The 27,615-nt window shown below is 36.4% G+C and overlaps 1 protein-coding gene across 3 annotated transcripts in view; it reads left to right on the forward strand.

Annotated features, from left to right (window-relative positions):
- The window catches only part of CSMD3 (CUB and Sushi multiple domains 3), a 586,072-nt gene that overhangs the window by 194,409 nt on the left and 364,048 nt on the right, over window positions 1-27,615 (forward strand). For all 3 annotated transcript variants that reach the window (XM_068182735.1, XM_068182715.1, XM_068182726.1), the window contains exon 6: window positions 18,689-18,801. In XM_068182735.1, coding sequence (XP_068038836.1) covers window positions 18,689-18,801 — 113 coding nt within the window. The remainder of the gene's footprint in view (window positions 1-18,688; window positions 18,802-27,615) is intronic.

Raw genomic sequence — 27,615 nt, forward strand, 5'->3', positions numbered from 1 at the left:
GGATGGGCTTTTTATGCATATTCTGCTCAACAGAGATAGGATTATATTATTTCACAAAGCCTTATCAACATTTAGAAACGAATTGAAAAACAGTTCTCTCGAATCTTTATATGCAACAGTACTCTGGTTTTCCCACATCCCTCTTAGACAAAGACTACTGCTTTTGTGCTTCCATGGGTCACTTTAATCCACCTTTGATGAAACAGACAAAATGCTTCCAGTGTGGTTTATTTGTAACTCTGCTTTGTAGAAACCAGGTAAGTAATAGTCTAGTCCTGGGGGATTTTGCTAATGAATACTTAAAAAGTGTAACAAAAAGAAAGAAAAGTAGCAAAGAAAATCGTAAGTCTCTTACAGCAGATTTAGGGAATAAAATGGATGTAGGAAGATGGCTGGATGATTTAACAGGGAGCACTTTCAGTGTGCTTACTCCAGCAGAATACTGCACTTGGTTTGACATGGTCATTCGCTATAGTCACAGGATGGCATTTCTGGAGTAGTAAGGGAGACATTGCTCTTGTCTTGACTGAAACATCAGTGACTGAACTCATAACTAAGTTTTATGCTGCATGAGCTGTATAGTGGGGGAAAGTGTATTAGGATAGCATAAATCTCAAAACAAGGCAGGGAAAAAACATAACAACCAACCCAAACCCCAAAGAACAACTAAACTGCAGAATGTATAATTGTTTAATTCCAAAGCAATTAAAAATTCACATTTTCTTAGAGTATGTTCTGAGTCTTTGCCATGTTTACTATATTTGGCAAAGTAAGTGGCATGTTGTGGGTGAACAGTAATACCTAAAGAGATAATCCCAAATCACTCTCATTTCTAGATTCTGAATTAAAAAATTTAGTATGTTTTGTACATTGAGTAAACTACATGCATTCATAATTCCATCTTTTATGTCTCAGGTTAAAATAGCTAAAAGTATGATATTTTGAATACATGAATGAGATCCTTTGCGTTCATTAATAAATTCTGACAAAATAAAGCATTATTTATGTGGGCCCTATAGGCCCATATAAATAATATAACTTCACAATAAATAATCATAACTTCACAAACTGATGCTTCTTTTTGTGATTGTCCATCTGTTTTGCCTGTGAATATCAAATTAGGATACATAGGGTGCAAATTTACTTGTAAAATGAACAAGTGAGTAAAACAAACAATTAAGCATTCTTTGAATCTGTTAATACAATTCCATTATATTAAGGATCAACACAAGGTCAAACTAGTGTCAGAACATTTTTTTTATAATTACTTGCCATCCAGTATGTAGGTGACTAGTGACAATCCACAACTTTCTGGCCATTTTTACTGACTAACAGTCAGTAAGAAATGAAAATAAACCAGTCATGTACATTTACTGTAAGTTTATTTCTTTTGCATACAGTAGGTCATGAAAAATTTCACTCTTAGCATGGTCACACCCTAAGACATGTTTGATCTGGTGCTGGGTGATATAATTTAGTGGTTTAGGGATTAGAGTGGTAGTGCTGGGTTGATGGTTGGATTTGATGATCTTAAAGGTCTCTCAACCTTGATAATTCTCTAATTAAGTGATGTCACCTGACATTATCTAATGTTTAATAATAATAAATGATGACACATAAACTATACTTTCAATGGCAGCTTTATTTGGTTTTCTTGTGAGGCTTTTTCATAGTCAACTACTTTTCTATACTCTACTAAAAAGCTTATTAATGAAGATATATCTTGATCAAGTGAACTCGATTCTTCTTTCTTTGCTAAGTAAACTTTTTGGATATTTCTGTATGAGTCCATAAGTAAGTTGTTGGCAGCTTCACATCTCTCTCCATCAGCCTTTTTGGTGTCCAGACTAGTGTCTTTGAACCTGCAGAAAAATTGCCTACTACATAGTACATACTCTTTCTTCCTGAAGCATATAGCACAGGTTTTGACATCTTTCATGTGGATATATTGCACTGCTGCAGAAATTCTTTTCACCATTATTTTTTATGTCAGAGGACAAACTTAAACCATCATCTCTATTTTCTGAGCAAGAATGTGCTGTCCTGGATGTCCTAAGGGAAGTTAAAGGTAAGGTGAAGGACTGTTTGTATAAGGCTTATTTTCTGTTTAGTAACTGACACTATGCCTTTCAAGAAAAAGTATCAAAACAATTCTGAACTGAAGCTTCCAACTTTTTAATTAAACTTTCCAATCCTGTATAACTTATAGAATATGAGATTCAATCCCAAAATGCATGCATCTTTGCTTGTTTGTGTTTTGATTTTTTTGAGGTATGTGTTTTCCATGGAGTTAATTATAAAAGGGGAATTCTGTAATAAGGTAGAATTAAGGAATTGCTTCAGTGTTGAATGCAATTTAAAGCAGAGTTCAGCTCCTGTGGGAGAGAAATGAGAGATAATTACGACAGAAGCAAAGGATAACAGTCCTTAGAGTATTTTTTTTTTCATTTAGCTTGATTTACAATTAATCTACTAGCAAGACCTTCCATCAGCTGTTAATGGATTTAATCCAGGTAGCTGAAAGTTACATTTATAGTGAAAATTTCACTAACTATGAAGCTACAGCTTTGCTAGATGAGCTGGAAATTATTTTTATTACCATACTGTGTGCATCAGGCATATAAAGACATAAATTGGAGTGTTACAGAAATGTTGCCATTCCATCTGGTTTTGGTGATTTTGAACACAGGTTCCCCAAAACTGTGAAGCAGAGCAGCACATTTTATTATTCAGTTCTATAACAATTCCATAGAAATAAAGCTTAAATTGTTAAACTTGTAATTTCAAGTATGTGTTGATGTTTTAAAAGTCTGATCTATGTAATATGACTTTTCCTGTTAGTTTGTGAAAAGGTTGCTACTGATACATGAAAAGGGTAAAAAACGGACCTGGAGGTTTCCATAGCCCAGTCCAGTTTACACAGTCGAGTCCAGATTACTTTGCAAATTATCTTCTATTCTTGGTCTCTGATTTTCCTTTGGGAAAAAGAAAACATGGGACATAGATTTAAACTTTAGTGGTTCAGAATACATCAGGAGTATCTGTTGTGGTGCTCAGGTTAAAAACCATTTTATACAACCAACTGGGTCATTCAAGAGAATATATAATTTTTCCCATGAAAAAAATCTAGGGACAAACACTGCGAACCGAAGTTTGCAACTAAACCTGAGAGAAATCAGTTTAATGTAAGATGCCACTGGGGAGAACAGTATTGAGCCAGATAAGTAATTGTGGGTTTTTTTGGTGCTAAATCAAATAGAGAAAAAAAGAAGGTACTGTATAAAACATCAAGTATATATGTTTGTCTGCACTGATCTAAGCAAAATAAAAGTGATATATCCTGTGGTATTATATTTTAATATATATCCAAATTAAAAAAAAAAAAAAAAGAAAGAAAAAACTAGTGCTGCCAACATTGAATGTTGAAGTAGAAGAGCAAGGCATTCTTTGTATTCTGAAAAACTGAAAAAATAGCTACATGTAATAGACTATTTGATGAAAAGGATGATTTAATTCATCTGGAAATTGGTTGAAAGAGCAGAATGGCCTTATAAAGGCATACTAAGATGTTTCATTTTTATGCAAAAAAAAGTATTTGTCTAAAAATATGAAGGATTAAGGCAATTTGAACACAATTTCATTACTGTTTATGGGTAAATAGACATCAATACTAGGGAGAAGGATATCAGGCATTAAAAAACTTACCAAAACAGCTTCAAAAAAAAGGGGTTAACATAATCCACAGGAGATCTGGCAGTAAGTGGAAGTGAATAAATCAAGTACATAATAACAGGCTATCCTATTTCAAAAGAAAGATATAGATCATTATAAGAGACCTTTAAAGCTCCTGGTGCAGTCATAAAGGTATACAGAGCAGAAAGAAATTTTGCAAAAGGTGAGAAAAGAACCACATGACTAATGAATAAAAGCATAAAATACTAAGAAGCTTTGACAATACAGTAAGAAAGGCTATCACAGTTGCTGAATTACAATTACCAAAGGATATAAAAGACAATGATGGAGAAAGTTTGTAACTACATTACAAGTAATGAGAAAACAAGAAAAATTGGTTCCTCAGTGAAACAAAAGCTGCTGGTATTTTCATGTCTTTGTCAGGTTAGAGAAAAAGATCTTCAGTTTTTTTTACACTACTTTTCCGAGGACAGCTTGCCTCCTCATTTACACAAGCTGCAGGGGAAACTTCTCCAACGTCCAGGGCACCAGCTCCCTCTCTTTTTTCTGTGCCTTGGTGTCTGCAGAGCTGTTTTTCTCACATATTCTCAATGCTTTCTTCCAACTCCAATTCTGCAGCAGTTTCCCCCTCTTCTAAATATGTTATCCTTGTTGGGATCCATCCCCGTACAGGCTACCAATTGTTGGCGCCGGTGCTTGGCACCAATCAACGGTGGATGGAAACTGACTGTCATCACCAGTTTATCTTACTGTAAAACTTTCAAACCTTCACTCTGTGAGTTCTCATGGGCAGCTCCTTGCAGAACTGACTCCTTTTTTCTTTCCTCCGCATAGCTGGCTGACTTCTCCCTGTCCCTGTCATGACTACCTAACCTTTTCTGTCCCTAGCAGCACACACTAACCCTTACTGTCCCAATCACCTGACCCTTACTCCACAGCACAGCCAACTGACTCCAACTACTCCTCAACCAGCTAACCCACTCTTTTATAACACCCATCCTTATTGGACCATCCTTTTTGGATACTGCTGTGACCTATTAAAGGCAAGGCTGCTCCTACTATTTGGTAATTATTACAGCTGCAACTCCTCAGGGGTGAGATTGTCATCAGCACTAGCTCTCTTCTCTCAAAATCCATCCTCCTACATATCCTAGAGGTGTTACCACTGTTGCTGGTGGGTTTGTCCTTGACCCTCAGTGGATCCATTTGGCAGCCAACTGGCATGTGTTCTGGCGGACATAGGGCAAGCTCCTAGCACTTCTCACAGAAGCCACTCCTTCTACCAAAACCTTGCCACTCAAACTCAGTCCAATCCTCCAAGTTTCACAATTTCTGTTATGAAAACCTCCTTTGACAAGATCCCCAAAGGGAATTTAGATTACTAAATCTCACCTATTCATATAAATAGAAACAGATAATGTGTTCTTAATGGTTCACTATAGAGGTTCTTTTATTAGGAACCATCAAACAAGAAATTAGGGTCTAAAATCTTGTAAAGTGTAAAAGTAATTTCTGTCAAAATGAGGTGTTCTGCATGCATGCTGATATAACTTGCCCAATCCTCTTCTTCCTTTTTAATTATTATCTAATAGGGCTAAATGTAAACTATCATGACCCTTATTACTCAGATAATTTCAAAGCTTTGGTCCTTAGTTTTAAAGGAATTTTGTTGCTTATATGTCTATGAAGTAAAAGTGATGGAGGTGTATGATATCCACATTTAATTTTATCATAACTTCTTAAAAATCTCCATACAGAAAAAAATGAGAAGTGTTTCCCTAAATACAATCAGACAACTTTTGAATATGAAGGTTACAAATACAGTAAAGAGAGGTATGATCAAGTACACAGAATAACAGTAAATTCACAGTGTTGTTTAAAGGACATAAATTTCATAGAAAGCAGTTTTAATGATTAGACCAGTTTAATTGGGAGATTTGAAATCTATTTCTATGGAGAAACAACAGGAGCAAGACAGGGATAACTGAGAGCCAAGAGGGACTCTACACAGGCCACATTTCACAGAATTCACAGAATGTCTGGGTTGGAAGAGACCTTCAAGATCTTCGAGTCCAACCCATGCCTTAGCACCTCAACTAGATCATGGCATCGAGTGCCATATCCAGTCTTTTATTAAACACATCCAGGGACGGTGATTCCACCACCTCCCCAGGCAGTCCATTCCAGTACTTTATCACCCTTTCTGTAAAAAACTTTTTCCTAATATCCAACCTATATTTCCCATGACGCAGCTTGAGACTGTGTCCTCTTGTTCTGTCAGTTGCTGCCTGGTGAAAGAGGTCAACCCCCACCTGACTACAGCTACCCTTCAGGAAGTTGCAGAGAGCGATAAAATCACCTCTGAGTCTCCTCCAGGATAAACAACCCCAGCTCCCTCAGTCATTCCTCATAGGGTTTGTGTTCCAAGCCCTTCACCAGCCTCGTTGCCCTCCTCTGAACGTGCTCAAGCACCTCAACGTCCTTCTTAAACTGAGGGGCCCAGAACTGGACACAGTACTCAAGGTGTGACCTCACCAGTGCCGAGTACAGGGGAAGAATGACCTCCCTGCTCCTGCTGGCCACACTATTCTTGATACAGGCCAGGATGCTGTTGGCCTTCTTGGCCACCTGGGCACACTGCTGGCTCATATTCAGCCGACTGTCTACCAGTACCCCCAGGTCCCTTTCCGCCTGGGCACTGTCCAGCCACACCGTCCCCAGCCTATAACTCTGCAGGGGGTTATTGTGGCCAAAATGCAGGACCCGGCACTTGGACTTAATAAACTTCATCCCATTGGACTCTTCCCATCCATCCAACCGATCCAGGTCTCTCTGCAGAGCCCTTCTTCCTTCCGATAAATCGATACAAGTTCCCAGCTTAGTGTCATCTGCAAATTTACTGATGAAAGACTCAATCCCCTCATCCATGTCATCAATAAAAATATTGAACAGAATTGGTCCCAGCACAGACCCCTGGGGGACACCACTGGTGACTGGCCGCCAGCTGGATGCAGCACCGTTCACCACCACTCTCTGGGCCCGGCCACCCAGCCAGTTCCTAACCCAGCAGAGAGTGCTCCTGTCCAAGCCATGTACTGCCAGCTTTTCCAGGAGTATGCTGTGGGAGACAGTGTCAAAGGCCTTGCTGAAGTCCAAATAGGCAACCCCTTCCTGCATCCACCAGGCAGGTGACCTGGTCATAAAAGGAGATCAGGTTGGTCAAACATGACCTACCCCTCCTAAACCCGAGCTGGCTGGGTCTGATAACCTGGCCATCCTGTAAATTCTGTGTGATGACACTCAGTACAAGCTGTTCCATTACCTTACCAGGTACTGAGGTCAGGCTAACTGGCCTATAGTAACCAGGGTCCTCCTTCCTACCCTTTTTGTAAATGGGTGTCATATTGGCCAGCTTCCACTCCTCTGGAACCTCACCAGTGAGACCAGGACTGTTGGTGAATGATGGAGAGTGACTTCACAAACTCATCTGCCAGCTCCCTCATCACCCTGGGATGGATCCCATCTGGTCCCATAGATTTATGAATATCCAAGCATCCCAGCAGATCTCTGACTGCCTGCTCCTGGATAATAGGGGGACCATTCTGTTCGCTGATGCTATTAACCAACCCAAGAGAACAGTTGTCCTGAGGACAAGCCATCTTTTCGCTAAAGACTGAGGCAAAGAAGGCATTAAGTACTTCTGCCTTCTCCTTATCTACAGATACTAAGTTCCCTCCCTCATCCAATAAAGAACAAAGGTTGGTCTTACCCTTCCTTTTACCATTTATATATTTGTAAAAACATTTTTTATTATCCTTTATGGAATCCACCATCTTAAATTCAAGCTGAGCTTTAGCCTCCCTAATTATTTTTCTACATGCTCTAGCAGCCCTCTTAAATACTTCCTGAGAAACCTGACCGTTCTTCCAGAGATGATACATCCTTTTTTTATTTCTAAGTTCCTCCAATACCTCCTTGCCCATCCAGGCTGGACGTTTACCTCGTCGACTCATCTTTCAGCACACAGGAATAGTCTGTTCCTGTGCCCTCAAGAGCTCTGTTTTGAAGTATGCCCACCCTTCCTGAACTCCCTTGTTTTTAAGGGCTGCTTCCCATGGGACTCTCTGAATAAGTCTCCTAAACAGGCCAAAGTCTGCCCTCTGGAAGTCCAATGCAAGAATCTTATTAATGCTCCTGCTGATATCACCAATTATTGAGAACTCTATTATTTCATGAACACACTGCCCCAAGCGGCCTCCAACCACCACATCTCCCACGAGCCCTTCTCTATTAGCAAACAACAAGTCTAACATAGTCCCTCCCCCGGTAGGCTCACCCACCAGTTGCAACAAAAAGTTGTCGTCTATACATTCTAAAAATTTCCTGGACTGCTTCTTATCTGCTGTATTGAGTTCCCAGCAGATGTCTGGCAGGTCGAAGTCACCTACAAGAACAAGGGCTGATGATCCTGAAATATTGTCTAGTTGCTTATAAAATAAGTTGTCCACCTCTTCTTCCTGGTTGGGTGGACGGTAACAGACTCCCAGCAGGATGTCAGCCTTGTTGGCCTTCCCCTTAATTCTTACCTATAGACATTCAACTTCATCTTCATTAGTTTCAATACCTATGGTGTCAAAAGCCTCCCTAATATAAAGGGCCACCCCTTCTCCTCTTTTCCCTTTCCCGTCTCTTCTGAAGAGCTTGTAACCATCCAATGCAGTGCTCCAGCCATGTGAGTCATCCACCACGTTTCAGTGATGGCAACTACATCATAGCTTCACTGCTGCACCATGACCTCCAGCTCTTCTTGTTTGTTGCCCTTGCTGCATGCATTGGTATACATGCACCTCAGCTGGGCTACTGATTTTACCCCTAATTCAGGCTTACTGCCCTTGGGCCTGCTTTCCTGTTCACTCACCCATGATATGCAGTCCTCCAGAGGCTGAACCCAGGGACTTAGAGTCAGGTAACAGCCTCCAATGTGTTAAGTGATAAGCCAGGTCCAGAATCCCTTCAGGACCCCAGTCAAACAGAGATAGCCAAGGATAGACTGAAGCAGCCTTAGGCTGAGCTAGAATGGGTTTCTAGGGTCCAAGGCAGAAACTTAACAGAATCCCCAGGCAGACCTAGCCAAAGTCAAGAGGGTACCCTTACAGCCCAGGCAGTTTCTGATTTTTTCTTAGATTTTTGTGGTGGAGATCAAAATATTGTCTATGTGTTAGAAATTTATAAGTTATTATTATTATTATCATCATCCTCATTATGTAAAGAATGCTACAGTTTCTTGGTATTTGTTCAACACTTTGAAATGAAAGTTGCATAAAATTATTAAGAAATTTCTTATCTTTAGATATATTGAAGAAGGGGGAAAAGTCACAACAGATAAATGTAATCAATTAAAAAATTTAAATATCTAATGTGATAAATCCAGTAGAATTAGAAGGAGACAGAGTGTTGGATATATAGAAGAAAGTTCTTCAACAATATATAGATGAACAAAATATTAATTCACCTTCCATAGAAGGTGAAAGATAAGGTGAATGGTTCTGTGAGTAATCAGCATGGATTCCTTGACTACAATTATATTTAAACTATGCAGAAAAATGAGTCTTTCCTGGCAGATTTTGCTATCTATCTTCATACATTTTCAAAGAGGAGAAACAGGAGGAAGAAAGAGGAAGTGAAGTCTCAGAAAAAGATCACCTGTAGTTTGAATTGAAATGTTTAATGTTTATCCTCTTAATTTGTATTGATGAGTTGTTCTTTAAAGGCATTTCAGGACTGTCTTATTATCACCCTTAAAAGATGAAATAATATAACTGACTCAGACTTAAATGACAGCATTTTAAATTTTTATTCTAATGTTAAGGAACAACTCTTTTAAGATACATTTGCATTTTGCATATCTAAATATGAGCAATTAGAGTGGCAGATACTCAGGAAAACTCAGAGTCAATAAGTAGTTTTTCTTATAAGACCCATGGGGTTCTTAATTTTTCTGCAGAGTGGGAGTAATTTGACTAATATTTTAAACTTTATCACCATCCAGAGATGCATGCCAATTTCCCTTCATGCACTACAGAAAATATAATTAGAGTCTTTTACCAGTTTGACCACTGCATACCTATATGAGGCGTTCATTTTAACTACTTTTGTCACATGAAATACTAAGGATTATGGGAAGAATTTAAGTGAGAAATAGCTTTATGGATAAGTACTCTTTGCTTCCTATTTCTAGTGCCTCCAATTTCTTTAGTGTGCATCGGGCCATATTGATAGCAACTAATAAGTCAGCAAACACGACTTTTGCCTTATCACTGGGAAGTGGCCGCAGGCCTTGTGTGGCCATGTATTGATCTTACAGCTGGACTCTCTTAGGACTCTTCTGAAGTGTCTTGACCTGAACTGTTTTTATCTTTTCTTTGTCTACTCTTCAAGTGACTATATGAGTATCATGTATACTAAAGGTTTGACAACCCTAGCCAGTTCCTGTGCAATGCATGTTTGGCCTCTATGATAACTGGATCATGAGAAGGCTGGGAACCAATGAGAAAAAACAAAGATTCTGTTTAGGAAGCATCAGATAGCCCAAGGATGACTCAAGACTGAGGAAGGAGAGTGGTATGATGATGCCAGGATACACTGGTCATAGAATCATGGAGTGGTGTGGGTTGAAAGGACCCTAACAATGGTCTAGTTCCAACCTCTCTGCTGTGGGCACAGACACCATCTGCTAGACCAGGTTACTTGCAGCCCCATCCAGCCTGGCCATGAGCAGTCTCAAGGTTTGGGAATACACAGCTTCTGGTAACATAGTCCAATGCCTCACCATCCTTACAGTAAAAAATTTCTTCCTAATATCTTATCTTAACCCATTCTCTTTTAGTTTAATGCCACTTTCCTTGTCCTATTACTACATGACCTAGTCAAAATTCTTTTCAAGCTTTCTTGTAGGTTCCCCTCAGGTACAGAAAGGCCACAGTCAAGTCACCCGGGAGCCATTCCTTCTACAAGCTGAGAAATATCAATTCTCTCAGTCATTCCTCATCCCTCTAATCATTTTCATGGACCCCCTCTGTAGTCCATAAGATTTATGTCCTCCTTGTGGTGGGCACTCCAGAGCTGGATGCAGTATTCCAGGTGGGGCCTCACCAGAGAGCACTAGAGGGGCAGAATGACTCACAATAAAAAATTTTCCCTTCTATTTAGGAAAGAATGAATGCTGATCTCAGGATACAGAGGGACACTTAAAAATTGGACATGACACCTGAGGGAAGAAATAGATGTTAGAAAATTTTCTTTAAATAAATAAGTTACTGATAGTATTAATGAGACTTTTCCATATTTAGACTGTTAGTCTGTTAAAGCATTAATTGGACTAATAATAATTTTGACATGGGGCTCTTCTTTTCTATCTCAAGATTTTCTGTGTAACAAATACTATTGCAGAACATCAAATTGTAGGGCAAGTGTAATATTTTTGAGTATTTTGTTTCATTCATTTATTGACACTTACCAGAAGACTCAAGAACAAGCTTCCTTCTCCTATTCAGGCAATACTTGTAAGTATAAAAATTTCTTATATAGAATTGAAAAGAAAACAGCCAGTTCAGAAATTGAGCATGACAACATTTTAAGAGAGGTAAATGATATAAGCTTCTCACAGGTAATAGTCCCAGTTATTCAGTTTGACTGTTACCTAAAGAAGTATTGGTCACATACAAGTTGTATTCAATTTAGTTTTATTTAGATTAGCTGTGAAAGTAAGGGGAAGAAATGTGCAGGATTCCACGGAAAAGGCTCAGATGATCACATTCATTTTTATACCTGTCCAGGGTCCTTCACTCTCCAGCCAAGGCCCTCAGATTTGGGATTCTTGATGGAGACAGTTTGATTTAATATGTGCAGGAAAAAAACATCCTGGGACAGTTCTTGGTGTCCACCTTATCATAGCTTCTGGGCCAGCAGGATCAGTGCCTTTGTGTGAGGCACTGCAAAGCCTGCACCAGGTGGGCCTGTATCTTCTCAGTGGTGCATCCACGCTCGTCTGCCTCTGCTCTTAATTGACTGCCCTGAGCTTGGTGTCACCAATTACACCAATGAGCTTCTTGTGAAACTTGTCACAGCTTGTGTGGTACAAACACCCATGTATTAACCACCATGTACAGCCCAGGTGAAGTTAATATGTATTTATATTATTTCTATAATCTGCTCAGGGAAATTGAGTTGTGAGTGCAGGGTCACTTTGTACACCAGGTATTTGCATCACATTTATGAAAAGTTACTCCTTCTAGGACCCTGACATCTATATGAAAATCAGAAGCTTTTGCTAGGCCTGCAGGCAATCAGGATGCACCACTGTCCATCAGTGTTATTTTCTTATGTCACAAAGACAAGATTACATGTATCATGAGCTAACAGTTGTGTGTTTAGAAGGCTCCTTTCCTCATACTTTATTATTCTGTCAAGTGAAGAGATTAGTTGGAAAACTTTGACATAGGAACATCTGGCTTTATAGGATGCAATCAACTTCTGAATTTAAAAAGTATTTCTTAATCTTGACACTTTTCAACATTTCATATCCACAGTACTATAAACTTCCATTAATCATCACTTGGACCTTTATTAAGTCCTTGATGATCATACACAGGCTTCTCATGAAGCTGCTTTATATGACAGTAATTCTACTCTAAAATTGAACTTTTTCCAGCATTGCAAAGGCAAGAAAAAGCTTTCATATATTTCAACACTGACATTTTTAAAACAAAGACATTTTTTTCAGTCTTTCAGACACCATAATGTACTTGACAAAAAGAATCAAAGGGTGAATTATTTTTATCCATCTAGATGAATAAATCTAAAATTAATCAATAGATTATTAAAGTACTTTACAGAACAAGTATTTTTTTCAAGGTTAAATAATGTAGAACTTTTTTCCTACTCCTCCCAAATACTCACTTATTTAAGTTTTCATTTTTTTGTTTAATAAATCAGAAATAAGTGGTTGCAGTGAAGTTTCAACCTAAACCCTTAGTTTAGTTCTAAATAGCTCATGAGTCTAAATTTGAAGAGTGGCAATTTACTGTTCTAAAAATAAAAACCTGCTTTTTGTCATTCATTTGGCTGCAGTTCTTAAATACAGAAACAACAATTAATATAATATCAAACTTGTGAGTGTTCTCATTCTCAGATACATAAAATGCTCAGTCCTGCTATCAATATTACAGGGACTGACCATAAGAATTAGGTCTTTTACTAACTTCGTAACCACTTAAAACTTGGGTTCTATGTTGCCCTCAGAATTCTAGTAGAGTGGTAGATTTTTGGGCATTTTTCCTTTACTTTTCTAATGAATATTTACCATTGAGAAGGAGCTTGTTTTAGGAAGATACTTTTTTTCCTTTCCTCTTTAAAGACTGAATTATGACTGTTTAATTTCTCATTAGAATGATGTGTTCTGTCATTTGGTATGACTGGTCAATGGATTGTGGCAATGCAGAAGAATAACTTAATCCTCCTCTTCTTTTGTTTTCTTCATGTATATGCTTGTTTTATTTCCAAGTTAATATTTTCCTGTGTTGTTTTTATTTTCATCATTTGAAGTCTCATCTGGGAAACTGCTTAATTTGATATTGTAATTACCTTTCAAATTAATCTCTTTTCTGTAGCCAGTCTATCTCACAAGATGGACAATTCCTCAATCATGCAGGGAAATAATGACTTGAATGTACTGACACAAGAGCAGCCCTGATGCTACCCATCAGCAGTTTGAGTTTCACACATACAATTAAATGAAAAACTCAATTTACATTAAAGTTCTATAGCTACTGTCACAGAGATGTCTCATTTAGTCTTTTTCTGAAATACAGATATACTAATATTTTAAATGTTAGTACTGCAAAAATGTAAGCTACAATTAAAACTCTAGGGAAATCACAGCTCTTAAAATACTTACTTTATGTTGGAAATTCTTCACAGAAGCAAAATTTGCAGGCAATTATCCATTTTGTTGACTTTTGTTGTTATCCAAAGATAACTGAAAATGCCTATTGGCATTTAATATTTATGTGATATCTTGAAAAAGATTTAAATCCTGAGTTATCAGTTTAGACAGCAATAGATTTTGTAAGAAACATAAGAAGTTGGTGGAGCTTTCTTTGCTTTTTGACAGTGTAGGTCAGAGAAGTGTCCTTGCTCTGAACTGATTTAATATAATTTGGACAGAACATTTCCAGGAAAAAAAAAAAAGGCCAGTAACCATAGCTGTCATGCAACAGGCACTCACATCTATAATGAATGCCATTAAGACCCATTAAACTCATCAGTGAAATTGGAAACATAAAAAAAATATTGATATGCCTAGTCATACAGAATACTTACTCTTGTAGTGCTTGACCAAAGAGTTAGGTTAGTGTCTGAACTTCAGTGTAAACATCATACAAACTGACTTGGTGCAACAGGAGAGATATGTTAACTTAATCATTAAATCCTTCAGGATCTTTCAGATTGAGTAATATATTAAATATTGAGTTGACATCAGCTTTGCTTCTCTAGTGTGCAACTGCTTGTTTTAAACAGATATGGATTTATTAGATGAGAGACCTGAGTTTTAATCTGGTGCCCTTAAATCTGCATTGTCGGTTGGATCCTTTGCAAAAGATGTTTATTATGAATCTTGTAATGTGAGGTGTTGCTTTATGGGGTCAAGGCAGTCATGAAGAACAAAAGAAAGGGTCCCAGAAGTCTTTGGTAATTAGTATATGTTGTATACAAATAGAGACACAATAAGCTGTATGTTGCTACTTCAAATCTATGCTTAATACAAGTACTGCCTAATTTAAGCATAATTTCACCAAACCAGATAGGTCATTGATCAGATACCGTTCTTTTGAGTATGTCTTTCCTCTTCTTTCAAGGGACAGGTGGCTACTTTGTCCTTTACTGTATTATGCTGTATAAGTATTAAGCCCCAATAGCACATATACGAACATGCATTGGCCTTATCAAAATGTGTGATAGTTTGCCCTTTTTTAATCAAAGCTTTATATACAGTAGTTTTATTTCAACATGCAAATAATACCAGCAAGAAAGAATGCACACAGCTGCAATTTGCATCAAAACAAGCACTTGGGATTTTGTAGTGCATATATATGAGTAATGAGATCTATGTATGCACTTAGTCATGCTTAGATGTAAATCTTTGTCAGCCTAAGGCTTTGGTACAATTAGAAAAGAGTTTCAGCACTGTTTATAGGTGTGGTATCAACCTAATTTTTTTCTTTTAATTAATTCCATTTCTGCGAATCTGGCATATGAGGAAATGTAGAAACTATATGCTTCATTAAGAAGTTTTGGGGAAAGTTTGCTGTGTATTTTTTAAAGAAAAGCAAAACATTTTTCTCTTTGGAATATTTTTGGACATATTGAATGACTAAATTAAGGACTACATTACATCATAATAATCAGTGTATTGACAATTGTGACAATCAGTGACAATATGTTTGTAAGAACTGTCATTTTAGATGACTTTTAGAAATTAAAGCTAAAGTCTGGTAGATGAGCAAGAAGGGAATGTTTAAATTACTTGCCAAGATTATAGCTATCTGACAGTGTACATTTCAAATGTTAAAGTAAATGTATACTGTTCCTTTTCTGGAAGAAATAGAGGATGTGCACTATGCTATTAAAAAAAGAAAACACACCAACTCTGAATTCCATTTTGCAACATAAGGTGGGAATTATGTGTTAGAATTCTGAGGGCAAATAAAATACTAATTGACTTCACTGGATCAGAATTAGCCTAAAACAGGTGATTTTTTAAAAATTACTACCTAAATAGTGTATAAAGGAAGGGAGTAGAGGCATATTGTTGTAATGAAGTGCAAGAATGAAATTTTGACTCTCAAAAATGTTAGTCCCTTATTTCTTCTGTAAACCGTGGTTTACACACAAATTAAGTGCATAGATAGGAACTTCCCTGACATATCTACATGCAGTCTTACACTTCCATTAATCCCTTGTTTAGCAACAAAGGTGCATTGTTTCAGAAAGCACTTACTTTTTCAAATACATTTTGCAGTAGTCAATACTGTTGACTGCACATAGGGGTAAGTTACTTTATATCTCTGGTTCACAGCCAAGATTCTCCATGAACATTTCTAAGAGTTTATGAAAGACATCTGCAGAAGGGCAGCCTACCCTCTGTTGACTGAAATTTACTATGCAGGATTCTGGGCAGCTTGAGAGGGAGCTACATCTTTTGAATTATAAAAGAACATGAGACAGCTGTGTTTCCATTATGGAAGATATGGTGTTCTACTTTGAACTTTAGGAAAATATTGTAGATGATGCAGCATAACTATGCTTGGAATAGTAACAGACACAGAAGTAGGTTGGGCTGCCAATGTATTATTGTAATGGTGAACAGCTTTATAATTTGCTGAGAAGATAAATTGAGATGAGAAAAGGGACACTTAGATCCACAGAATCAATTTTTGTTAGTTTGCAAATCTACTTTCTGGGAAGAATCCCATAGAACCCTTAAACTGCAAAAATCAGATTGCAGGAACTGTGAATTTAATTAGAAGTCAGCATAGAATTAAGGATAGATATATTCATAAATACCTGATTTGATAGGTAAGCTAGATTTTTAGCTATCTTAGAAAGAAAAAATTAGTCTTTTCCTGGGAACACATTTAAATGTCTAGGGTAATATTTTCTCATGGCTTAGACAATAAACTTGCAATTTATTTTTCACATAGTTTTGTAATTATTGAAGAGAAACCTTCTTATAGGCAGGATATATATAAGTCAAAATACATGTTAGGAAATGTGTTTTACAGCCTTATTTTATTTCAATTGTTTAGTAAGATCTCTTCCACTAATAGGTTTATTCTAAAATATGCAAGCAGTGAAAGGTTGTTACCTCTATCTCTATATTGCCTAATAATTATTTATAGAGTGAGAATTTAAATAAAATAAATATTTTCTCTTGCATTATTAGGTAATATTATTGTAGAGAGAAATACCTGTACTGAAAAGGATATCCTAACCCCTACCTTCCAAAACAAAAGCTGCAAATTATAGTATACTTCTTACATTTGTAGCAAAAAATTTGTAGCAATTAAAGCCACTTTATGACTGTTAGAAAGTGTGTTTCATTCTAAAATTCACAAGGAAAATGCAGAAATATTGCATGTTTCCTAATTGAAAGATGTAGGCTTCTGCCTCTAAGGCTTTATATATATGCCAGTGCATATAACTTTAATTTGTACAGGGCAATGTGCCTTCACCACTTCCTGTTGCAGTCTAATAGCACTATTTTTTTTTTTTTTTTTTTTTTTTAACTTCGTCATCTGGATTTCTTGGATTTAGAATTTGAAGTCAATTTCATAAGCTTAAAAAACTTAGATTCTCTGTGTCGTTCAACTGAAATGAATTGTGTGAGCTAATATGTTAATATGTTTCCACGGTATAAAAACATTCTTTTGCAAGTATGTGAAGGAGTTTTAATAGGCCGTGGTGTCAGTCAAGCCTTTTGTCAATTATATCAGTGCCTGAGGGAACAAGGGTGCCAGTACAGCTTCAGAAATTTGGAAAGTTTTTTTAAGCATGTTTTGTTTTGAGGTGAAGTGGGCGGGAAAAGATGAACACAACCTCTAAACTGTTATTATTTCAAAAGTCTCCCTCACAGAATAGTGCCTATACAAAATTATTAGGTATTTATTTAAGCAAGGCTTCGTGTTTTATTTCACTTAAAAAATCACTTCAGAATTGTTTTATTATGAATAAAGTTTTTCTCAAAATAAAACAGGAATCCATTATGTCTGAACATAAAATGGCATACTTCTTGGCTAGTATTTTATTTTAACTACAGGAAGAGTTCTGTTTATAACTAAATGGAAGAGCATAGATAATATGTTGACATTCTGAAGGTGTGACTTGTCTTTCTGGTTTTGGTGAGAAATATATATTTTGAATTACTGGCTTGATGGAAGAATTTTCTCTCTGAACTTTATTCACCTTCTTTATAACAAGACATCTAATTTAAAAATAAAATAACAAAAACACCCAACACATAAAAAAAAAAAAAAAAAAAAACACAACCCACAAACCAAAAAAACCACTAAAATCCCCAAACAAAAAAGAACTTAAATTCAGACTTTCATAATGAGCCAGTCAAGATGAAGGATACTATAATTGGAGCAATATCCTTATGCTCCAAACAAACAGAAGAGAGACCATTTTGATTGATCTATTTATGGAATATGGTGAATGATTACTTTTGTATCACTTCCTTTTATTCTCAACTCTTCACTTATTTAACTGTCTTTTGAAGTGTCTTTCTTGCTTTTGCTCTTCTTGTTCTCTCCCCTTACAATTGTTTGGGGCAGGGAAGGGAAAGAGTAAGCAGCTGTGTGGTGCTTGACTGCTAGCTGGGGTCAATCCACTAGAATTCCCTACTCTTCTTGTACATCTAATAACTAATTTTCAAATCCACACAAGTGATGGAATATTTCTTTTATCTTTATACTCTGAAAATAGAAAATTACTTACTCTTGGAAAATAGATGTCTATTTTATCATTTTAGATGGTGGTTTGCATAAACTAAGCTCTCTTCTTCCATATCTTGAAGGTGAAAGTCACAATGTACAAACCTTTCCCTGGTGCCCAGAGCAGTGTTCTGTATAGCCCATTATCTGACCTGTGTTGACACAAATTCTTTCTAGCCTGAGTGCCATGTACTTCTATCTTTACAGTGCTGTGCCTGACTAATAACATGGTTGTGTGTTACTGGCTTAGCACTGATTTGTATCCCATCACTTGGTTGGCATAGTGTACAATTTTGTCTGTTCATACTTGGTAATATGCTACTAACCAATAAATAAAAAGTCCCACAGAGGGCATATCAATGAATGCTAGTTTGAATATAAAAATTTTCCTGATAATATTGAAATCCTTTATTAATATGTTTTATTTATTTGTTTTATTTCAGGCTCTCTGGAATGAATATACCTCCTCCAGTTATAAGCAACAAAAACTGGCTCAGACTACATTTTGTAACAGACAGCAATCACCGATACCGTGGATTTAGTGCCCACTACCAAGGTACATTTAAATAAATAAATTTTAATTGTGGCTGTATTTGTTAGAAAAAATAGTGCCTGAAGTTTTAGGAAATGGGAAGGGTTACTTAAAAAAAAAAGCGCTTCATAAAAGTATTGTTGGTTTTTCAAACTGCTATATCAAATTACAATCTGTTAGAATATGGGTGGTGTATTATCTAGTATATCTATATTCAGTTACCAAAAAATATTACGGGAGATACCTGCTTTACTTTAACCTATTCAAGTACTTAGCTTTTAAAATGGTCCTAATATTCTGAAAAATACTGTGGAACAGTAACAGAGAGAATGTCTTTATCATTAAATTATGGGAATGACTCTATAGTTGCATTAGTCGTATTTGTAAAGGAGTAAGTTTCTGTTTACTAAAGTAGCATTTAAGCACTATTACTTTTTACTACGTTTTGGAATGCTTTGCATCATTAAAGGTTTAAATAACCAGAAAGATTCTTACCCATAGTTTTTATGAACAAACATTTATTTTGAGTAAGAGTCAAAGCATCTGAAGCATAATTTTGGGAAAGTCACTGTTTGAAACAAGGACATTCTAATGATGAAGTGCTAATGAAAACTAAATGTCAATAGTGCAAGGTAATACCATAAATAATATTTTTCAATATCCACAGTGTATCAATGGATCTTCAGGGAACAGTAACTTCTTGTTGTGTTTTTGTACTTTTTCCATTTATCTGATGAAAAACAAATCATGGCATTCCTATCAGGATCTAGTTCAAGAACTTATTTTACAGTTTCTTATAGAAAATCTAGCATAGGAAGAAGTTAGTATAAAGTTAGTTAGTTATAAAGTTTTGCAGAGTCTGATAAAATTAGTCAAATAATGCAAAAATTGCAATTATCAAAAGCCTATGATTAATGTTTATAATTTGATCTTTGATATTAGCAAGTTTTACAGCTCTATGTGCTTGCCTCAGATAGTATATTCTAAACAAGAACAGAAAAAATTGAATACCATTTTCAGTAGGTATTTTATATCTTTATTTGGACTTCCTGAGTTCATAGATGTTCTGGAATGTGTATTCTGAATGAATTTATATGAAAGAAGCTTTCTTAATATAGCTTCAGGGCTGCTATAATGAAAACACTTTTATGAAAACACTGACTCATTTTTTGCATGATACCTTTAATACCACATATGATAAACCAAACTCTTTACTAAGTTGCTGGCTTATGGGACTGTAAAAAGATAGGAAGTAGGAATTCTCTGTAATAAATCTATCTCACAATTGAGAAAACCTGTGATAACTACTTTGGTGGTTTAAGTGAAGCGTTGTGGATTGTTGAACTGTTTCTTTTGAGCTAGTGAGAAAAGAAGAACAAACCATGTCTCATGGTAAACATACATGCATTCCTGCCAAACATATGAGGTAATAGCTAATGAAAGATAATAGGTTTATGTTTATTTTTAAAAATATGTTTCATCCAAGACCCATAAAACGTGCGAGTTGGTAGGTGTAAGAGATTTGAATGTGCTGTGTGTCTTCTATTTCTCCTTACTGTCTTAGAATGTAGTGATTAAATAATAGTGGTTTCACTATTTTTGTTTGCTTATTTAATATTTAATTGTGTATTGCTGAATGTATGTTAAAGTGGACTAAATACCAAGTTGTTAAATGCTGCAACAGCCCACCATACTCAAAATGAAGAAAATGTCTTTTAAACTCTAAAATAAATGTAGGCAGTAAAAAAATTCAGCATGTAAAAGAATTAAATGTGCATACTCAAGCCTATATGATCAATAAAAAATAACTTTGATAGTAGAAAATAGAAAAACACATGGTCAGATAATAGGGAATGTGTATTTTCTGGTAGGTTAATGGTAGACTAAAGGAGAGAGTGTAAGGAAATTAAATAAATATCATAGAATCAAAGAATGGTTTAGGTTGGAAGGGACCTTTAAGATCATCTAGCTCCAACCCCTGTGCCATGAGTAGGGAAACTTCCACTAGACCAGGTTTCTCAAACTCTGCCATGAACACTTCTATGGATGGGATATATTCAAAACCTTCCAACATTTAGAAAATAAACATTAAATATATAAAACAAAATATTTCAGTTTTTTGAGAACTGTAACCTTAATTTTTTCAGTTAGAGATAACTTTAAGCCTTTTTGTAATGACAATTTTCAAACTTTAATTTCACTTTTTTTCTGACATGAGTTTTCTGAAAATCAGATAGCTGATAAAAATTTTAAAGTATTGCAAAATTTAATGTAGTACAAGGACTTGATTTATTTTCAAGAGGTTTTTTCTGCATTACTTTTGAGAGGGAATATGTTAATTCTTTCAATAGCTTTTTTTATCAGAGTGCTACACAGTAGTAGCTGTGTTAAAACCTTGGTCCTTCCCGTGCTTAATTGATGTAGATTGACTGTATCTTCTTTCTGAGTCCCTGAAACATAGTATTTGCTACATATTACCACTATAAACAGAATTACTAATTTCTTAGTACTTCCTCCAGTTTAAGTTTCTTTATCCTATTATTACATATTTTTAAGGTCCTGGACGTCAAATTCTGAACTTCAGAACACTGCATAATTTTAGTCTGTCACTGTGTGGCACTGCAGTACCCTTTTCAACTAATCACTCCCTTGGTTTACTAATTTTGTTTGCACTAGTGCACATTTTGTTAGTGTATTTGGGTCATGGTTTAACCCTAAGTAGCAATGAGGCCCTCTCACCACCACTAACTCACTCACTCACTCACTCCATCCTCAGAGTACTGTGGCAGCAGCTTTCTGGCCACAGAGAGCAACAGACAACTTTCCCAGGAATTGTCCTGGGGAAGACTCTGAGAATCAAAGAAAAAATGATAAACAATTCTTATCTTCACTTGCTGCACCTGTTGTTGTGATCATGTGGAATGTGTTATGGAGATTTGTTTACCAAAGGGTGATTTCTTAATTGGACACTGGTGATGGTGTTTGGATTCAAGGACCAATTGGGTCCATCTATATCGTGACTGCTTGTAAGGGCGATGGGTTTCTTCATAAGTATAGTATAATAAAGTGATTGATCAGCCTTCTGAGAATCATGGAGTCAATGCTAATTACTACCCGGCTGGGGGCATGCAATGACAGAGTACAATAGGGCAGAAAATAGGAAGAACAAGAGTGAAAAATTTCATGCTTGGAATGAAGATGTGGCAAATCACTCAACTACTGTCCTGGAAAAAATGGCCTTATTATAAAAACTTTAATGACAATTTTGGGTGTTGGAAAATAAAGACAAATAGTAAAGAAATGATGAATAACTCCTTTACTCTCCTCTTTTGAAAGCTTAACTTCATTCCAAACACATTCCCTTCCTCTATTCTACCACAGATTACTCTTTGGCTCTTTGGTGATGTGATAGCCAGTGCAGAGGGTTCAGGTCAAAGTGGAAGAGTTCATTTCTGCTGTTCCTTACTTCTCACTCTTTTCTTCTGCCATTTCTTCCCTCTTACTCATTTCTTCTGCCTTGATGTGCATTGACCATGGACCATTGCCTCTTAGGGGAAGCACCTGCTTCTGTATGGGTTATCCATGAAGTACAACCCCTTTGAGGGTATTACTAGCTCTGGAATGGAGCATGCATGCTCTAATCTTGTTCCTTTCCCTCAGTGTTTATTGCCTTATCTTAAATACATCTTCATAGAAATGTCACAAATTCTACTGATGGACTAAGTCTGTCCTGTGGGTGTCTATTGTGGCCAGTTGTGACCAGCATGGGACAGCTTAGTGCCTGCTGAAGGGAGATGTGATATGTTCAGCCCTATACCCCTCTGCTACCAAAACCCTGGCATTTATACTAATTACAGTCTTATTCCCTTCTATTCTCTTAAGTTTGTGAAAACTGTTTTTTAAGATTCTTTTTCATAAGGCAGACTCACCTAGCTGAGCTTCAGTGTAATACCTAAAGCTATTGTGGCCTAGACATTTGAAAAGAAGACTAAAAGTGATGCACTGCAAAGTCAAAATATAGTTGCCTATGGAAAAAAACCCACAACAATGAAAAAATAGAAAACTTAGGGCATTACATAATTTTTTCTAAACACACTTTTAATGTAATTAAATATATTTTCCTAATTTTCTGTTTAAGACCTTGCAAATAGGCCTTTAAGGCCTTTAAAGTTTTTTTTTTTAATTGACTTATACAGAAAAAATGAAATCTGATGAGGTACATGAAACTGGGAAGCTCTCAGCTTCGTTGAGGTACACAGTCATGTGAATTATGTGTATTACTTTCTTTTAAAAGGCAATTTTATTCATGAAAGGTATTCATTTATACAATATTTAAAAGACATTGGTAAACAATAACCAATGTGGTTAGAAGAGAGATTTCAATAAGAAATTTCATTTAGAGGAGAATCAAAATATTTCCCTACCTAGGCTGTGGTGTCATAACCCACATATTCTTGCTTGTCTGGTCATCTGTGTTTCAGCACTTCTTTCTATTCACTGAGAGTTCGTTGCCTTGATACTTTCTCTTCTTGTTGCCTTGTTAGAACTCCCTTTGAATCAGAAACTGTTAGCTGAAGTAGAACAAAAGCTTCTTTGGATCTTCTTGAAGCAGCTGCTTTACTGTTTCTTGGCTCCAGTAATACTCTTCTGCTGTTTCTAAAATTAGTTGTGCTCTTTTGTTATTTCCATTTCCAGTTTCTTTTGGTTGCTGCTTTCTTTTGGTTACTTTTAGCACTCCATAATTTATGTATGAATCCATAATATTATCTAAGTGGACAGAAGGGATTAAGTATTGATCAGATTCCCTCTCAGTCTTCTCTAAACTAAACAGTTCTAGCTCCTGCAGTCTCTTCTCATAAGAGGAATGCTCCAGGCCCCTCATCATCTATTTTGCCCTCCACTGCACCCTCTCCAGTAGCTCCTTGTCTTGTACTGAGGAGCCCAGATCTGGACACAACAGTCCAGCTGTAGCTGCACTAGGGCCAAGTAGAGGGGGAGGATCACCTCTCTCGATCTGCTGATCACACTCTTCCTGTTGAATGGCAGCCCAGCCTTCAGGTGTATCAGTCACTCCTTCCAGTTTTATATCATCAGCGAACTTGCTGAGGGTACATTCAATCCCTTCATCCAGGTCATTAAAAAGCTAGTTGAATAGGATTGGACCCAATATCGATCCCTGGGATTCATCACTGAGTATAGACTTCCAAGTGGATTTTACTCTGCTGATCATGACCCTCTGAGTGGCAATTCAGCCTGTTCTTGATCCATCTCACTGACGTAATGTATTCATTCACCTAACCTGATTCATCTAACACACATTTCCTGAGTTTACCTGCTAGGATGTTACGTATGATAGTGTCAAATTAACGTGTTTTTAGATTTGCCAATATATTTTTTCCTGTAGAAGTTTTCTTTGTCAGCATTTCTCTGTGCAACATAAAAGTGAGAAAGATACTTGTAGTAACCAAGCTTTTATGGATATTAGGAACAATTTTGGCTATTGAACAAGAACACTATCATTTTTATCATTGTATTGTGGTGCAAAATTGCCTGAAATGCTCACTAAGGCAATGCATATGTAATTCTTCTTAAAATGATTTTGAAATTTTAGTGTGTAAGCATTTACCTTAGGACATATTGAAATTGTTGTCTAATGGATCACTGGGGTCCTCTCATAGGGAAGATTTTCCTCAGGCAAAGCTCTTGTTTTGCACTGGATGTCACTTCTTAGCTTAAAAGTTTACTTACTGCCCACTTGATGCTGACAGCACACAATGTTCTGCAGGAATAGCTTTATCTCTCTAAATTCTAAGTGGATTTTGAATCTGTTTTTATACTGAAGAAACCTTTTTCCTTGCCAGAGAACTGTTTTCATCTCACTTAGGTCCTGACCTTTCTTTAAAAGTATTATTTTTGAGTCTGTCCTGACCTTTTAGATAAAACCAAAACATAAAAGACGGTATGGTTTCCTTTGTAAATCATTCTACTTTGCTTTGCTTTATAATTAAGATTTATTCTGCTTAGAGATTAACTATTTATTCTGAGTGAGAAATAAGGAGAAAATAACACTTCTTGTTAAATTAAATGTATTGCTTTTTTCATAGGCATCATATTTTTCATGGTGAATAAGAGACAAACACAGGTCAACAGCTCCCTGAAGGCTGGTGAGCTCAGAGATCAGGGTTGAGGCCAGCAGTACAGGGCTTTTCAGCCAGTGTTGGTCCCCCTGCCCCCAGCCAGGGAGTAAAGCAGGCTTTGGGCACATCAGGAGGCAGACCAAACCCTGGGCATTGGGCATCTCCATGGAAAAGAGGACAGGCCAAGGCCAGGCAGGGACATTAGCCCCATGGCTAGGTAGAGCAGTAATAGGGGAAGAGGGGGACAAGCACTTCTGTGGCATCACTGGGGGAGGGACTCATGGCTTTAGACTTGGGGCCCTGGACCCATAGGCATGGGTGGGGAGAGGCACCGGGAAGGCTGGCCAGTCCTGTCTAGGCCCATTAGAGCCCTAGGAGTCCCGACAATCATTAGAGAGTACTTCAGTGGTGTGGGGTACATAGAAAAATGGTGTATGTTTGGTATACAGAACTTCAGACCAGAAGTTAGTTGGGTTGTAATGCACTTATGTAATATTACGTTAGCCAGATAATCTTGTTATTGCCAAAAGGAACAGAATTTATTGTTATTCTAATTAATATTATAATGATCTGATAGTTTGAATTATCAAATATAGAAAAGCATAAATGATAATAATACACTTATAAAAGTTAAGAACTGCCTTTCTACTTTCACTTGTAATTCTTTTGTCTTATTTTTACCCTTTTCTCTGTGCTCCTGGGTAGGGATTACAACCAATTAAGAGCATCCAAGGATCTGTTAGGAGAAGTTTGACACTCTTGGACATGAAGTGAGCCTCCTCTTTGGTCTTGGAGTTGAATTATTCATTTTTTTTAATATATTTTCTTAACATAGTCTGCTTCTTTCTCATTGTCCTTTACTAAAATCTGAAAGTTGCACATTAGCCTCCCTCAGACTCTCTAAGTATGTTTCTTGCTATGCAAGACCTATGTAACTTTATCAGATCATTACTGTATGCAGTAGTATCAGAGCACAATATTTCTGAAATGCCACCAGCTCAAGAAATATTCACTTGACACCTATGAATTATCAAAAAATAGTGAAAACAAACTCAGGCCAAGGCAAGCCTACATGATGTCAACATAAATTCTGTGGCCTTGTATTACTAATGGGAAAATTGTACTTACAGGCTGTGTTCTCTATGAATTTTGTGTGACATAAGTAAGATAAATGAAAAAAAATTATGCTAAATAATTAAGATTTGTATTCAAGATACCTTTTCTGCAACCTTGTCTTTACCATTTGCCAAGTAAATAAACAAACTTTCTAAGAACTTTATATAATTTATAACAAGCACTAATCAGTTTAGAAACATGCGATAATTAAAAAATATATTACATATATTAGCTATTAAAATAATCTTCTGTATTAAAATAATAATCTGTAATGAAGGTTACTATATCGGATAATTTATTATTTTAAATTTGTTTAGCAATCTCTAGTAATAAGTTCAAGTCAAATAGCTTATTGATGCTTTAGACTGGATTTAGAATAGAAAATGTGGGCATTAGCCTGCTTAGGGCAGATATTAGACACTCAAGAGCAGTGGTACAAAGATTTTTGTCATTGAGAATAAGTGAAAGACATTATTACTGGGTTTAAGATTCATTATTTTCCCATGTATCTGAACTTTACTGAAAATATTAAAACTATGACTGTCAGTCATATCAATATATAATTCGAGCTTTAGCAAGTATTGTTCTATCTGAAACTGTATATTTGATTTATAAAAACCAATTTGCTTGCTAATAATAATGAACACCTTTGTCTTGGTTTGAAAAGATTGGTGTCTGCTAAGGAAGGCAGGAATCTCCCTTGAAATGGAGAATGTAAACCCCCTCCCTCTCAATTATTAAATTTTGAAATTAAGGGGTTCTCAGGCAAAGATATGGGACTAGGAATGACAGTTCTTTATTGGGGAAAAAATAAAAATAAAATAAAAATGCACTAATACAAAACAACACTGAAAGAGTCAAATATGACCTGACACCCTGTTGCTCAGGTTGTTGGTAGCAGTCCAATTAAATGGTGGCTGCAATGCTCCTGGAGTGACAGATGTGGTTCTGTTGAAGCAGTAATCCTATAGAAGGGTGTAGTTTTCCTCTGAAGGTCCAGTGAGTCTGGTCTTCCTCCAGGAATCCAGTGGAAAAGAAAGCTGCTCCTCTGGTAATCTACAGGAGGAAAAGACTGCCTGTGGTTTTCCAAATGTCAGATTATACCCAAATAGGAATGCCTGGCTCCTCCCCCTGGTCAGAGCATCTCACAATGCGATGATGTAATTTTATCAGTCATGCAGTGAGACACATGGCCCATTAACAAAAGATGTTTCCTGGAGAGAAAATTGGTTGTGGAAGAGATAAAGAAAACTGCCCAATTAACAGAAGATAACTGCCCCATCTCTAACAGTTGGCAATACAATAAACAACCCCATTTGTAACCTAAGACAACGCATTAGGCAACTAACATAAATATTAGAAGGAAGGTGAGAATTTAATTTTAGATTTATCTTTTTCTTAAGTGATTGCTATATACATTTTAGTGTACATGGTCTGTATAGTAATTTTCTTTCAGATTTGCTTATTTGATGCTATCCTATCCTTGAAAAAGGAAAATAACATTCTTGCGCTATGATTCACAGAGTCAAATTAGAAAGAAAATAAATCTGTAAGACAATATTTGCAAGGTTTTTTACTTTATAAA

The sequence above is a fragment of the Anomalospiza imberbis genome, chromosome 1 (genome assembly GCF_031753505.1).
Source record: "Anomalospiza imberbis isolate Cuckoo-Finch-1a 21T00152 chromosome 1, ASM3175350v1, whole genome shotgun sequence".
NCBI classification, from domain to species: domain Eukaryota; kingdom Metazoa; phylum Chordata; class Aves; order Passeriformes; family Viduidae; genus Anomalospiza; species Anomalospiza imberbis.